This window comes from Rhineura floridana, chromosome 14 (genome assembly GCF_030035675.1).
Source record: "Rhineura floridana isolate rRhiFlo1 chromosome 14, rRhiFlo1.hap2, whole genome shotgun sequence".
Taxonomy (NCBI): domain Eukaryota; kingdom Metazoa; phylum Chordata; class Lepidosauria; order Squamata; family Rhineuridae; genus Rhineura; species Rhineura floridana.
In genome coordinates, this window is record NC_084493.1 from 12,085,730 (window position 1) to 12,101,330 (window position 15,601).

Below are 15,601 nucleotides of genomic sequence, written 5' to 3' on the forward strand. Positions count from 1 at the left end.
TGTGATAAAAGGATGGTTTTTAAAAAAAGTGCAGACAGTTACTACATGGTAAAAGGAAGTATGTCAAATCCCATACATATTGTCTGAGTTGTATACTCTGAGGTAAAGTCATGGTTTAATAGTGCTAATATTGCACAGATGTTGTGTTTATACTTTTGTAGTTGTTTGCACCACGTGGTGAAACGGCGTTCAGAGGGCTTCGGAGAGGCTGCTTATGGAAAGAGATGGTTCATCTCTTTAACAGTTTGGCTTTTCAAGGTGTTTCCACATGATGTGATTTTCACACAGCAATGATGCGATGGTTACTGCCTTCTTGAGTGCATTCCAGATGGGGTTGCCTCAGCAAGTGCTCATGTGTGTGCATGTGTGGGCGGTGGTTTCCCAGCATCCTGACAGCTAAACTGAGCTTCTGGGAAATGGAAACACTATGCCCACCTGGTCTCACCTCCGCAAGGGCATCATTGTTTGCCAGTGGCTAAATTCCTACAAGGTGAATTTAGCAGGGAAACCCACAGAGCCCACAGGACTTACCTTTACTTTCAGGATCCTTTCCCTTCACCTCTGCACAAAGTTTTAAATATCCTTGTAGGTTTTTGTGAAAATCCAGCATTGTACTGCACATCTAATGAAACTTTTTATTATAAAGGTATAAATTATAGTCATGGGCTATGTACGCGCCATACATTTAAAGCACGTTAAAAAATGTAAATATACTGCCTTCAAGTCGATTCCAGTTTATGGCGACCCTATGATTAGGGTTTTCATGAGGCTGAGAGGCAGTGACCGGCCCAAGGTCACCCAGTGAACTTCATGGCTATGTGGGGATTTGAACCCTGGTCTCCCAGGTCATAGTCCAACACCTTAACCACTACACCACACTATTTTATTTTCCCACATTATTTTCCTCAAGAATCCTGGAAATTGTAGTTTACCCCTCACAGAGCTGCCATTCCCAGCCCCCTTAACAAACTGTAGTTCCCAGGATTCTTTGGGAGCAATAATGTGCTTTAAATGTAAGGTGTGTATACAGTCTTGGTTATACAATCTAATACATAGCTAAGGTCAAGCATAAACATTTGTCACAACTGGACGATCATCCAAAGCTTCGTAAACCATGGTTTATGAAACACGTCCCTTCCTTACCCCTCCCCTCCCCATCACTCATTGGCATCACAACAGAAATCCTGGATTGCATTAAGCCAGATGTTTTAGTTATATTTGAACCAGGGAACTCTGGCTTAATGTCAGTCAACAAACCAGGAAAATAAGCTGGAATGTCTAGTTTATTCCTGAGCTAATGGCTAGGAAGCTGTTGCCTTAGTCTTCTGAAGATGCAGCTATTCCAGCCAGTAGCAACAGAAGTTTCGAAAAACTGCAATCTGTGTTTACTATTGTCAGTTTTTTTTCTCATGCAGGGGGAAGGTAAATTGGCAAAAGCAACTTTCCCCTGCAAAATCTATGCTTTTATTTGCCATCACCCTTACCTCTTTGGCCATAGTAAGCTTTGTCTTTGCAGGTACCGATTTTTCTTCAAAAGTATTTGACCAGTAAGAGTAAAACCCTGTTGTTGCACCATAACCCTTTAATGTAGGTGGAACTAAAAGTATTGCTACCTGTGCCTGAGAGAATCAGCATCAGCTTTTGCAAGATGAAGTTTGCTCGCTGGAGGCATTCTCTTATTGTTGGTATCCTTAGTAGGTATGTCTGAGATTTGAACCCAGTTGCCCCCTGAGTATGTGCAGCACCTTCCACCACCATGAAAGTTTTGTATTTTTGCACAAGCTGTTCTTTTTCCTACTGCACTTGCCGTTGTTTTGCTGCTATCACTAGAAAGACTCTGAAGCCATAGACACAGGTCTGTTCAATTTGGGAATCTAGCAATCCATCATATGAAGGGAAGCCTAGGGCTGTCTTGTGGCAAAGTTCTCCTGGATCGGCCAGTTCACCCTGGTGGTCCTGCCAATCCTTCCTGAATGTAAAAATGAACAGATGCTTGCGGGTCTAGTAGAGAATGCACACCCATCACTTGCAGATGGGACTGTTGGCAGGCTGGTACCAGCCAGGACCAAAGCTTAATCAGAAAAGCAGAGAAAAAGGATGGCGAGAATTGCACTGCTAATTGCTAACATGTTATTTGTATGGCTGATTCCCCTGAATTGGTTCCTTGATGTTGTTGATGCAAGTTATGTTTTCTCAAGTGGTGGCTGGTCTCAAGTAGCAGATCATCGTACAATGGGAAATTACATGTATACAAGATGAGAAATGGCTATATTCTGAGTTCTGTTAAGCACTTTCTAGAAATTGGCAGGCAATCTGCAGCTGTTGCTTGAAGCTGCTGTGGCAACGGCTGCGATACCCAAGACAGACTCCCTGCATTGCATACACGTTGCACATAAATGGAATGCACAGCATTCAGCTCGGCACATGCATTGCAGAATAATCTCCAGAATTTCAGAGGCGATCTACACAGAGAAAGAATTCCTGTTATATCCTCTGGGGCTGTGCCACTTAAGACTGTATATAAGGGATCACATATTTAAATCCATCCCTGTTGTTTTTATTTATGTAACCGCTTGCTGTGGAAAAGTAGCATGTTGGAAATGAGGAAGAATCCTGATTTAAGTGACATGCTATTTTTCTATGGGCAGAGAGAGTTGGGTTTTTTTGCTTTGTTCTACATGGGGCAACATTCAAGTATATGGGCCTTACCAACTACTGCTTGAAGCGGTGCAGTCCCATTAAGAATGCACCATGTGATTTTTCTTTTGCTGTTTTCAGCACTTAGCTTTCTTTAAAAAAAAAGTTTCAGATAACTTCAGCTGAACACTGCAGCCCGATTGTTGACAAAGACTGGTTACAGGTAGAATATAGCTTCCGTGTTACAATTTGGGTACCAGTTCACTTCTGGGCACAGTTAAAGTGCTGGTTATGTCCAAACGGTTATGTCTAACTGGTTTGGGACCAATTACCTGAAGGACTGCTTTCTTGCATATGACCTTTCCATGTTTTCAGATCTTCCAGAGCAGCCTTTCCCAACCAGTGTGCCTCCAGATGTTGTTGGACCACAACTCCCATCAGCCTCAGCCTGCATTGCCAATGGCTGAGGCTGATGGGAGTTGTGGTCCGATTTAACTGGCCCCTTTTAATGAAAGTTTTACTGTTCATCGATCCTGAAAATAAATACATAGTTCTCATATTTTTCATGTTGTGCCACACAAAAGGCTATGGATTGGTTTTGTCCTCTCACCCCCACCCGCCAAGCATTTTCGGAGTAGTTATTAGTTATACTTTTTTTGTATTTTCTGGTCACTGTGAAGATGAATTGTATTTTATGCTAGTTTTATGCGATTCTGTAATTTTTGCATGTCGCTGATTTTTAAAATATTAAGTGGTGTATGAAGTATCCTAAATTCAAAACAAACAAACAAATGGAATGGGCACAGGTTCTTCTCTGCTGAACACACACCTCCAGCGCCGCAATGTATAGTGCAAGCTGATCACTTCCTCTAATAGCAAACATGTGGTAAAGAATCAACAGTATTGTACCCAGAATGGGGTTAGTGGGAATCAAGAGAGAGGTATCAGTATGCTGGGGGTGTGTAGCAAGGGAAACAGAGCCACCCAGAACCTGCATGCTAAGTAGAGGCCCATACTTTGGCTGTGGCAAAACAAGGCACTGTGTACACTTTTGCAGTTTAGGCTGATCCATGAGACTGGGGCCCCATCTGCACTATACAGTACATGGAAAGCAGTATCATACCACTTGAAACAGTCATGGCTTTCCCCAAAGAATCCTGGGAGCTGTAGTTTGTTAAGGGTGCTGAGACTTGTTAGGAGACCGCCTATTCCCCCCCAGAGCTACAATTCCCAGAGTTCCCTGGAAAGAAGGATTGAAACCACGCGGAGAATTGTAACTCTGGGCAGGGAATAGGGGTCTCCTAACAACTCAGTACCCTCCACAAACTACACTTCCCAAGATTTTTTGGGGAATGCCTTGACTGTTTCAAGTAGTATGATGCTTCTTTAAATGTATAGTGCTGATGGAGCCTGGGTGTTGGACATGTCAAATGGTTCCCAGTTTTTATCAAAACACATACTGAGACATCAGCAACAATTATGCCAATCCCTGTCCTCAGACCTATTTGCATGTTGAGCAACCAAGGAGCAAAGATTGCCATGCTTATAGCACAAATAACAGCTGAGTAAGCATAGCAGTCTTTGTCTCTTGGTTGCTCAACATGCAAATAGGTTTGAGATGAGGACTAGGATTGGCATCATGAAATACACAATGCTTGATTTATAGCAGAAATACTTAACAGCTGGTTAAGTAGAGCATTATGTAGCTCATGCAGCAGGTTTGCTTGGAAAAAAATTTCAAGTAAACTTCCATGTTTAATTGGAAACAAATTTCACTTTGGAGTGAAACATTGGAGACAGGAGGAGAAAATCCAAAAGCATTTAAGTAAATGATTTTTGCTATATTTTAATGTCACATTTAAGTATATGTAGCAATGGATGTATAGTAGAAATCTTGAAGTTGAAGATAGTGAAATAATGTGCCATGTCTCTTCCGTTACTAAAAAGGGATTAGAACAATGTAATTCACCATTAACATTTTGAGTTTACCCCCAAAGAGCACTCAAGTAAGAACAGTCACCTTTTGTCTTTGTATTAAAAACATCTGTTTAATCTGGACCACCAATAATGGGCCTCCAGCCCCACTTGAAAGTCTCCTGGAAGGTTTATTCACATCAAACTCTGTGCACATTTTCAAGTTTGTTAATCCCTTTCTGACAGCTCTGTCCTCTCAACTTGGAGTTTATGAAGGAATTTACATGGCTTAAGGAGCCCTGTGAGTTGAGCCTTATCACTTTTCACTGCATTTGCAAGCCATTCGCCCTGATTAGGGTTCTCTGAGCTCATATTTTACAGCTTTGTCTGTTTTCAGGGCCTTTATGGAAGCGGAACAAGTGGGCAAGCGTGCCCACATTCTCTTTCCAAATGCAATGAGTTACAGACTTTATCTCACAGCCATGCGCTGGTTAATGTCATTTCTTTGGTGATTATCAAGCCTTCCCTCTCCTTCCTTTTCTTCTTTGTGATGCTTGTGCTGCAGTTACCCTGTGCTTAGAGCAGGGGTAGCCATTGTGGTGCCGTCCAGATGTTGTTGGACTACCGCTCCCATCATTGCTGACTATTGACCATGCTGGCTGGGTCTAATGGGAATTGTAGTTCCAACAACATCTGGAAGGAACCACATAGGCTACCTCTGGCTTGGAGGAGTGGTTGTAATATCAAGGTGGCTGACAGGTGACTCTCCAGATGTTGGTGGACTCTGAAGTCACATCAGCCCCAGCCAGCTTTGCCTGTGGTCAGGTCAGTTAGAGTCCAGCAACATCTGCAAGGCCACAGGTTCCCCATCTATGGCTTAAGGACACTAGTGAATTCATGACACTCTGTGGCTTTCTTGGTTCACAACTCCATCTCATAACCAGTATCCTGCTCTAGAAATATTTGAGGTGGCCTTTCATGTGTCCAAATGCATGGGTTCTAAGGTGCCAGACAAGGAAGTACAGGAATGATGACATGTACCTAGAGATGTGAGCATGGGTAGAATCAGGAACTTGATCCGGGAACCTTAGGTTTAAAGTTGGGGATCTAATCGAGTGAACTACTTTGGACTGTTCAAGTTCAGACTTCAGGGTCCTTTTCAGGTGCAAAAACATATCAAGCTGGCAATAGTGACCCCTGAACTGGCAGACAGTATTATGCCCCTGGATAGGCCAGGACTGGCATAAATTGGCCTCCTCTGTTTGCTTGGTCAACAAAGTAGACTCTTCTGCTTGCTACTATCTTCAATCTCAAGTTTCCAGGTTAAGCCACTGATGTCAGGAGCCCTGAGCTAGAGAATATACTCTGCAAGTCAAAATTGGGGTAGAATCACACAAAGCTCCAGGCTGGGAGCAAGTGAAGAGAAACAGAAAAGGAGCACCTTTTAAATGCAGAAGGCTCTGAATATTGTGCAGTCTTTGTGGGTATGCTGGAAGCAGAGAAATCCTGGTGCGTTTCAAAGAAGTTTACAATTAGCAGTTTAAAACAATGGAATGCTTCATGCTTCATCAGAGGCAAAACAGGGAGAAGATGTGAGTACAGGCTGAGGGACAGCAGCTTAGAGATGGGGTGGCGCGATATCAAACGTTTAGTCAACTGGTATGGAATGTGGGAAGCTATAATGATCTCAAAGGAATTTCAATATCTCCTGTCATTAGTTCAATTGTAAAGAATGTCTGAGGGAATATCCCCCTGTCTTGGTTTGTGTGCTGATTTCTGAGTTTCCTCAGGTGGAATTGGCTGAACTCTGCAGCAAAAGTGAACGCTACATTGGCACAGAAGGAGGAGGCATGGACCAGTCCATCTGCTTTCTTGCAGAAAAAGGAACTGTATGTACCATCTGAGCATGAATGGAGAAGGCATTGTGATATGGCATAAGAAAGGGCTTGAAAGGAATGGTTTGTGTTAACTGTATTGATGGATGGTGCACAAATGGTGGATCCAGGGCTAACTCTAGAAGTCAGGAATGTATGAATACATCCATGCACAGGGGAGAATGTTATCAATATAGAGAGATGTTACATTAAAGTGTGGTGAATCTCTTGTTTCTTCCAACTTGACAACGTTTTTAATTTCATAGATTCATTGAATAGTAGAGTTGGAAGAAGCCTATAAGGCCATCGAGTCTAACCCGTGCTCAATGCAGAAATTCAAATTAAAGCATACCCAACAGGTGGCTGTCCAGCTGCCTATTGAGTGCCTCCAGTGTTGGAGAGACCACCACCTCCCTAGGTAATTGGTTCCATTGTCATACCACTCTAATAGTTAGGAAGTTTTTCCTGATGTTCAGTCGAAATCTGGCTTCCTGTAATTTGAGCCCATTCTTTCGTGTCCTGTACACTGGGACAATCGAGAAGAGATCCTAGCCCTCCTCTGTGTGGCAACTTTTCAAGTACTTGAAAAGTGCTATCATATTTCCCTTCAGTCTTTTCTTCTCAAGGCTAAACATGCCCAGTTCTTTCAGTCTCTCTTCCTAGGGCTGTTTTTCCAGTCTCCTGATCATCCTCATTGCCCTCCTCTAAACTTGTTCCAGTTTATCTGTATCCTTCTTAAAGTGCAGTGTCCAGAACTGGATGCAGTATTCAAGATGAGACCTAACCAGTGCCAAATAGATGGGAACAAATACTCCACACAATTTGGAAACTATACTTCTGTTAATGCAGCCTAAAATAGCAATTGCCTTTTTTGCAGCCATATCGCGCTGTTGGCTCATATTCAGCTTGTGATCAAAAACAATGCCAAGATCTTTCTCATATGTAGTATTGCTGAGCCAAGTATCTCCCATTTGTGCATTTGGTTTCTTTTTCCTAGGTGTAGAACTTTGCACTTATACCTGTTAAATTTCATCCTGTTGTTTTCAGCCCAGTGCTCCAGCCTATCAAGATCTATTTGAATTTTGTTTCTGTCTTCCAGGGTATTAGCTATCCCACCCAATTTTGTATCATCTGCAAATATGATAAGCATCCCCAGCACCTCCTAATCCAAGTCATTAATAAAAATGTTAAAGAGCACTGGGTCCAGGACCGAGCCCTGTGGTATTCTGCTGGTTACCTCTTCACAGTTTGAGAAGGAACCATTGATAAGCACTCTTTGAGTATGATTCTGTAGCCAGCCGTGGATCCCCCAGATATAGTTGTTCCATCCAACCCACATTTAGTTAGCTTGCTAATCAGAATATCATGATGCACTCTGTCAAAAGCTTTGCTGAAGTCAAGATATATTATGTTCACAACTTTCCCACAGTCTACCAGGGAGGTTACCCAATCAAAAAGCGAGATAAGATTAGTCTGGCAGGACTGTTTGTGATAAATCCATGTTGGCTTCTAGTAACCGCTGCATTGTTTTCAAGGTGCTTACAGACTGACCGCTTTATAATCTGCTCCAGAATTTTCCCAGGGATTGATGTCAGGCTTACTTGTCTGTAGTTCCCAGGTTCCTCCTCTTTGCCCTTTTTGAAGATAGGGACGTTAGCCCTCCTCCAGTCATCCGCATTTCACCCATCCTCCACAATTTCACAAAGATAATAGTGGTTCTGAGAATTCTTCAACCAGTTCCTTCAATACTCTAGGATGCAGTTCATTGGGCCTTGCAGATTTGAACTTGTTCAAAGTGATTAGGTATTCCTTGACTGTTTGTCTATCAGTCTCAAGCTCCAATCCTGCCTCTGCAACTTAATATTTCCTAGGAGGGTGATAGACCCTCTTTTGGGAGAAGACTGAGCCAAAGTAAGAATTGAGCACTTCTGCTTTTTCTTTGTCATCTGTTATCATTTTGCCATCCTCATTGAGTAGCTGTGCCACCATTTCTTTTATCTGTCTTTTACTATGGATGTACCTGAAGAAAGCTGTTTTGTTGTTTTTAGCATCTCTCGCTAACCTCAGCTCAGCCTCAGCTTTAGCCTCCTTGATGCCATCCCTACAATTCTGTGCTACCCGTCTGTATTTTTCCTTTGTGGTCTGGCCTTCCTTCCACTTGCTGTATGTGTCTTTTTTTTGCTTTCAGGCCATCTTTAAGCTTTTTGTGAAGCCACATTGGGTTCTTCTGCTGTCTTCTACCTTTTTTCCTTGTTGGAATTGTTTGTCATTGTGCCTTTAGAATTTCCTTTTTTAGATGCTCCCACCCATCTTGGACTCCTTTTCTCATTAGGGTGACTTGTCATGGAACCTTATTTACTATTGTTTTGAGTTTATTAAAACCGGCTTTCCTGAAGTTCAAGGTACACATATGGCTACTCTCAGCTTTTGCTTCCTTTAAAATCAAGAACTCAAGGAAAGCGTGGACACTTTCCCCCATAACTGCCACTTCACGAAGTCATCTCTGTTGGTTAGAATCAAGACAAGGATCGCTGATCCTGTAGTTGCTTCCTCCACTTTCTGTAGAAGAAAGTTATCTCCAACACAAATCAGGAATTTCTTGGAGGAGTTGTGTTTGGCAGAATTTGTCTCCCAACAGATATTGGGGTAATTGAAGTCCCCCATTACTGCTACATCATGCCTCCTAGAAACATTGGCAATTTGAGACATTGGCAGAGAGAGAGAGAGAGAGAGTGAGAGAGAGAGAGAGAGTGTCCATGGGTAAATGATGTTTGATTTATTCATCTTAGATGTTCTGCTGCCTACCAGTCAAAATAACTCTTGACCATTTGTTTTTCTTTCCATAGGCTAAGCTGATAGAGTTCAATCCTCTGAGAGCAACTGATGTGAGGCTTCCAGGGGGAGTGGCTTTTGTTATTGCAAACAGTTGCGTTGAAATGAACAAGGCAGCGACTTCTCATTTTAATATTAGGGTGATGGAGTGTCGTCTGGCTGCAAAGGTACTGTATGGCTTTCATCAAACCCTAATGAAACCATCATCCAAATATGTGCTGGCTGCAACCCTTTCCACTCTACCAGTTGTTGCTTTATTTTAACACCAGGTCAGGTGCTGCCTCAAAGGGCATGTTTATCCCTTCAGGGCCTGGACTCGGGCCATATATACATGATGGATGGAAAAGAGGGATGGAATTTATCCCTTAATGTGTGTGTTTCCATTTGGGTAGCATAGCAGTGAAAGGAGGAGGCACAGGCATAACAAAATGAATTATCTTTCTCAAGACTGATCTCACTTAATGAAAGCAGAATCTAATCCCAGGAATATAAAGGGAAACAAAACGTTTTAGTGGCAGTGTGTTCACTGTAAAATAAGGAAGGGAAATTGAAATCCTGGTATTTAAATGCATGACATAGTGTTCCATTTATATGTATTTTCTGAGATGGGTCTTGCTGAAGACTGGATTTTATGCACCTGATAAGCTGCAGAAAGTGTGGTAGCATGCTCCTCAAGCTTGCGTTCAAATTATTACTTCAGTTTCATCCAAAGCAAGGCAACACTTTTGCTACGTACATAACTTACCATAAGCCATATACTATATAAGGTTATGAAAACCTTATATATATAAAAATAATACTTATACACACAACTGATTCTTGAGTGAGTCAGCAAGTTATAATATGCTTAATGTGAGAGGTAACCTTCAGAGTCTTTGCTGCTTGACAAGCATATCATACATCTGTGGCCCAGTTCAGACAAAACACTAAGACGTGGTTTAGAGCAAACCCCATTTTGCTCATTTCAGATACCACAGGGAGCTGTGGTTTAATTTTAAAGTGAAAGTTTTCAATCTCCTTGTGTACTCAAATAAGAGGGAGAAGGGAAACCTAAGGCTTCTTCCTATGAAACTAATTATGATTAGTTAAAACACACTGGGGTCAAACCTTGGTTTGATATCCTACTGTGTTAATCGATCATCATTGGAACAAATGAGAGTAATTTGGGGAGGAGGGGATGGATCTCTAACAGATGATTTACAGCTTCCACACTAAACTTTAATTCCCAGGATTCTTTTAGGGAAGCCAGAACTGTTAAGCTGGTATGAAAATGATATAAGTTTGTAGCCTAGGACTGTGGTTCTTTCTTCCCTTTCCCTTAACTGGCCTAAAATGTGGTTGTGCTAACCAGGCAGAAGAGCCAGAAAAGGAGAACATGATGCACCAGTTTCTGGGCTTTACCATTTGGGACAGATGAGGAACTCAACAATTTCAATGCCTCATCCATATGAGGTACATCTCACACATTCTAAATAGTATGTTAGAGAGAAAGTTATAGGCTAGGTTTTTCTTTAGCATGCTAAGTTTTATTTAATGTGTGAGGTACATTTCATGTGGAGGAGCATTCAAACATTCAGTCCCACGTATGCAGCCGAAAGTGATGCAGCCCAACAACAGATAACATTGCATGTGGCTTTGCAATTTGAAATTGCCATGCTGCCCACAGTTTACAGAGAGCAAACTAGTCACTTCCAAAGCTGCAAATCAGGAGTCATTATAGATACAGATCAGACATTGCATGAGGATAAGCTGGGTCTGTCTTGCTTTCCTAGGAAACCTGTCCGTTTCCCTTCTATGGGAGATAACTGGCGTAACATTTGTGTTGGCTTCTGTGGCTCCTTTGAGCAACAAAGCATTGAATTCCATGTTATGATAACACCCTACCCGTGCTCTGCTCCGTTCAAGCAACACCTTGGACGTGTATGGCACAACTACACTTAATGTGAGTTTGTGCAGGGAGAAGCTCCCACTGGTACAATAAGGATCAGGGCCATGGTTGTGTTCTAACACTGGCACAAGAGGGTGTCCATTCCTGTCAATGTTCTTAATTATGCTGGATCATATGGGCTCCTGTGTACTAGTAACTCAGAATATATACTGTAGTTATTTTCTCTAAAAGGAACTCAGGGTAGCATACATGGCTCTTATCCTGGCCCATTTTGACCACATTCACACCATATATTTATTCCACTATTATCCCACTTTAAGCAGTCATGGATTCCCCTAAAATGACTCTGATTTAAATGGTAGCAGATCCATGTGATAAGAACAATTTTTGTGGTTGAAGGAAGGAAATAAACCTTGGAAAGTCACTAGATGGCACCAACCAAAAGTAGTTAATTTTTAAAAATACTTTCAAGAATTGAAATAAGACAACCTAAAATTAAAAAAAAAACATTAGGAGGAAAGCAACAACTTGAACATGATTATCCTTCTCAGTTATGTTTTTCAAATATATAGTTTTTAAAAGACATTTCCAGTACAAGGACTCCTTTTCAAAGTAAAATGAAAGCCATATGCAATTACAACATTGTACCCCAGTCCCTACAACCCTATGCACCCAAGTGTGGCTTGTCGTTCTTTCCACTAGATATATTGATGGTGATGGAATTCAGAGCAGCCCTCACAATCTGAGACCCGCTAAACTGAACCTAGCCCACCAGCCATTTATGGCAGTCTGAAACTGCAAATATGGTCACTTTGGGGGAGGGTGAGCAGGGCTTCTGCTGACAAACGCAGTCTTCAGGTAGGTTCATGTGGGGTGCGGCAGTTCTTGAGATGCATAAATCTTTATAGGCAAAAAACAGCACTTGAAATTGAACCCAGAAACTTAACTGGTAGCCAGTGCAGTTCTGGTAGGATTGGCGTTATATGCTCAGATTGCATATCTTGGGGAGAGGGGAAAGTAGAGCAGAAGGGGACGCCTGGCATCATCTTGACTTTCTTTTTTTTCTTTGAATGCTTCCTACAGGCCCTTGTGCATTACAGAGGATTCGGGGGAGTTCTCTAGGGCAGACATTCAATTCATACAGAGCACTGAGAACACACCAAGAACCCTAGAACACACTAGCAAAGTGGTTCCCAAACATTTTTCCTCATGGACCACTTGAAAATTGCTCATGGTCTTGGCGGACCATTTAACCATTTTGCTGCCTGTTGTAGCAATTATAATGCGCTGTGCTAGATGCTGTATGATTTTTAATTGTGTTTTTATTCCTTCTTTTATTCTTATATTGCATTTTATTATACTACAATTTGAATTCTGTGGATTGCAAACCGTAATACATTAAAATACAATCTAAGAAATAAAAGAAGGAATGGAAATACAATTAAAAAGCAATATGGATATTTAATGCAGACATGCTGCGAGCCACCCTGATGAAGCTCACGGACCACAGCTTGGGAGCCCCTGCACTACAGCATAAACTGATTTGTAGATAATGGGCAAGATATTCTTCCGGAAAGCCTGTCCACCATTACTGATGACTGAGGGGAGAGTGCTGTTATGCCATGTCCTTCTTGTGGGTTTCCCATAGGCATCTGGCTGGCCACTGTAAGAACTGAATGCTGAGTAGGCCTTTGGTCTGATCTATCAGAATGCTTCTTGTGTTCTTATAATGAAGTTCCAAAGAACCCCACAATTCTGTTGAACGCCGTTTGAAAGCCGCTGTGATAAAGAAATGAACCCTTTTTAGAAAGCCACTAGGTGCAAATTATTGAGGTGGTTTCTCTTTTCACTACCAGTGTTAAGGAAGGACATTCCCAGTTTGTAGCTTTTCTTCATTTATTTCACGGCCTCCTTGTTGTTCCCACTAGGTTGCACTGACAGCTTGCAAAAGTCACCATGCCATATGATTGGATATATGAAGTGTGACAGCCCAGCCATGCTACTTTGGAATGGAGCTGAACACACTTTATCAGTGTAATCTAGGACTGGGAGCAGACCACAGTCTTCACTTGAAAAAGACTTGAGCCTCCTATTAAAATTTGCCCCGACAGAGAGCTCCTTCAGTTAGACACAGTTGTGGTTGAGAATATGTTTCTCCTTAAGAAAAAGTTATAATTAAAAAACCTGAAAGAAACAAAGAAAGGGCTCTCAGGGCATTTGTAGTGAAATGTTTCGTCACTGACAATATTTTTGCACCCTTGTCTTCAGGGAAAGTAACCACAATCACTGCTCTGGCCTAACAAGCACTGGACCACAGCCAAGATTTAATATGACCCAGGGCTCACCAAAGCTCTACATCTTGTTTTTAGTGCCAGTAAACGCTTTTGACCATCTACAGTCTTTCATTGCCACTGAATAACCACACTTAACCCCCATGCATCTGAAATCCAGGCCAGATGGTCTAACTTCAAGGCAGGCTTGAGGCCTAGTTTTTCCCCCTCTTCAGATTAGAAACTAAGCACTGGTAATGGCCCCTTCTAGCATATGTATGTTTATGTCATTTCCCATTATTGGAATCCTTATTTTATTTATATTTCTCTCTCTCCTCACTGGTGTGCTATGTTGGCAAAATGCCCTCTGCTTGTGCACAGGTGTAGAGTGCTGTAAAATAAGCAAGGGTAGGATCCGTGGGGCTTCATTTGAGCTAGGACTCTATAGGGTTTAGCCCAATAATATGTTTTCAGTGCTTGGGACTATCCTGGGAATATGAGAATAGTGAAAATGGTATCTTTAAACATGTCGATATTGCATTACAAATTCCCTCATCATTGACTATTAACCGTCTGGCTAAGAAAGGATATTTTTTCCCTCTGCAAATATCTCTTGCTATCCTTGTGATCTCAATATTTGCCTTTGAACTCCTGCTGCTTAAAAATGTTCTATACATTTTATCCTTCCTACATTGCCACTATTTTAGTCCCCATTCCCAACATCTTGCAAAAGAGGGGGACATTTACAAGCAGAATACATATTCATTTGCTTCATCTACGTCATTTACATTTAAGGAAACTGAAGTGATTAACTGTTTCTCACTTTCTACAAAGAAAGGTGTTATGGCTCAAGTCTATCTGGAAATAATGTCTTCCCTAGACTTGGAATTTATTTTTCTAAATATTAAATGAACATATGAAGCATCTTTATTCTGTATCAGACCTCTGGTCTATTTGCCTGACGTCTAATCTCTAGTGCTGCTCTCCAAGATCTCAGCTGGTGTGTGTCTTTCCCATTATCTGATCCCTTTGGCTAGATGCCCAGAGAGCCAGTGTAGTGTAGCGGTTAAGGTGTTGGACTATGACTTGGGAGACCAGGGTATGAATCCCCACACAGCCATGAAGCTCACTGGGTGACCTTGGGCCAGTCACTGCCTCTCAGCCTCAGAGGAAGGCAATGGTAAACTCCCTCTGAATACCACTTACCATGAAAACCCTATCCATAGGGTCGCCATAAGTCGGGATTGATTTGAAGGCAGTCCACTTCCTTCCTTCCTTGGCTAGATGCCAGGGATTGTACCTTCAACCTTATCCATGCAAAGTATGCACTCTGCCACTGAACTGTGTTCCCTCCCTGATGTCTGGTTGTGATTCTTCCATGGTGGTGCACAGGCTCAGAGACACACTAATTAGTTCACACATTGTGGGGCTTAGCCTTTGCACAGAAAATACACCCCAGTGATAAACAGTCATCAGACCCTGCTCTCCAGACTGCTTCCATATTTCCATTTTAAGTTGGAAGTGCAATGAATAAACTTCAGGGAATCACTGCACTTTTATCAAAAGCAAAGCAAAAACCCTTCCTCCCAAACAAAGGTGTAGGCAATTTACACTGCCCATGTCTTTGGGTGACCAGAACTGTCCACGATTCTGCAAAAATATTTCCAGTCTTGTCAGATTTCTTCTTTACAGCAAAGTGAAACACCCAAGAAAGATGATGCTCAGCTGTCAGATCTAGATCAAAGTTAACTAATGCAGAAATACTCTTTCCAGGAATAGCCAGTCATGCTCAGTACATATGAGCAGCTGTTTGAATACCACTTTATGAGTATTTGAGGGAGTGGTCTGTGCAGAATACCAGGGCTCTATATTGTGACTGGTCCATTATAATGCCATGAAAGTGTGAAGGATTAACTACAGGTCACCACAAGACTGGCCCAAGACATTTTGATGCATGAGGTAGAAAATCCCAAACAGTACCTCCCTCCCACTACTTAAGATTGGGCTCAATGCAGTGGAAAGTTCTCCTGTTGTGCAAGTCTCTTCAATGTCTCTATTTCAGTAGATTTTGCACAGGAGTACTTTTTGGTGGATTGTGCCCTCAGGAGTAGAGTTTGGGTGTCTCGGTTGCACCTAAAATCCATAGTCTTGAGGTGGCTGCTTCACCTTGCTTCATGGTAAATTGG

General features: G+C 42.0%; 1 protein-coding gene across 4 annotated transcripts in view; it reads left to right on the top strand.

Annotated features, from left to right (window-relative positions):
* The window catches only part of GALK2 (galactokinase 2), a 96,216-nt gene that overhangs the window by 43,839 nt on the left and 36,776 nt on the right, over positions 1–15,601 (top strand). For all 4 annotated transcript variants that reach the window (XM_061595040.1, XM_061595039.1, XM_061595037.1 and 1 more), the window contains exons 6-7: positions 6,342–6,440; positions 9,272–9,424. In XM_061595040.1, coding sequence (XP_061451024.1) covers positions 6,342–6,440; positions 9,272–9,424 — 252 coding nt within the window. The remainder of the gene's footprint in view (positions 1–6,341; positions 6,441–9,271; positions 9,425–15,601) is intronic.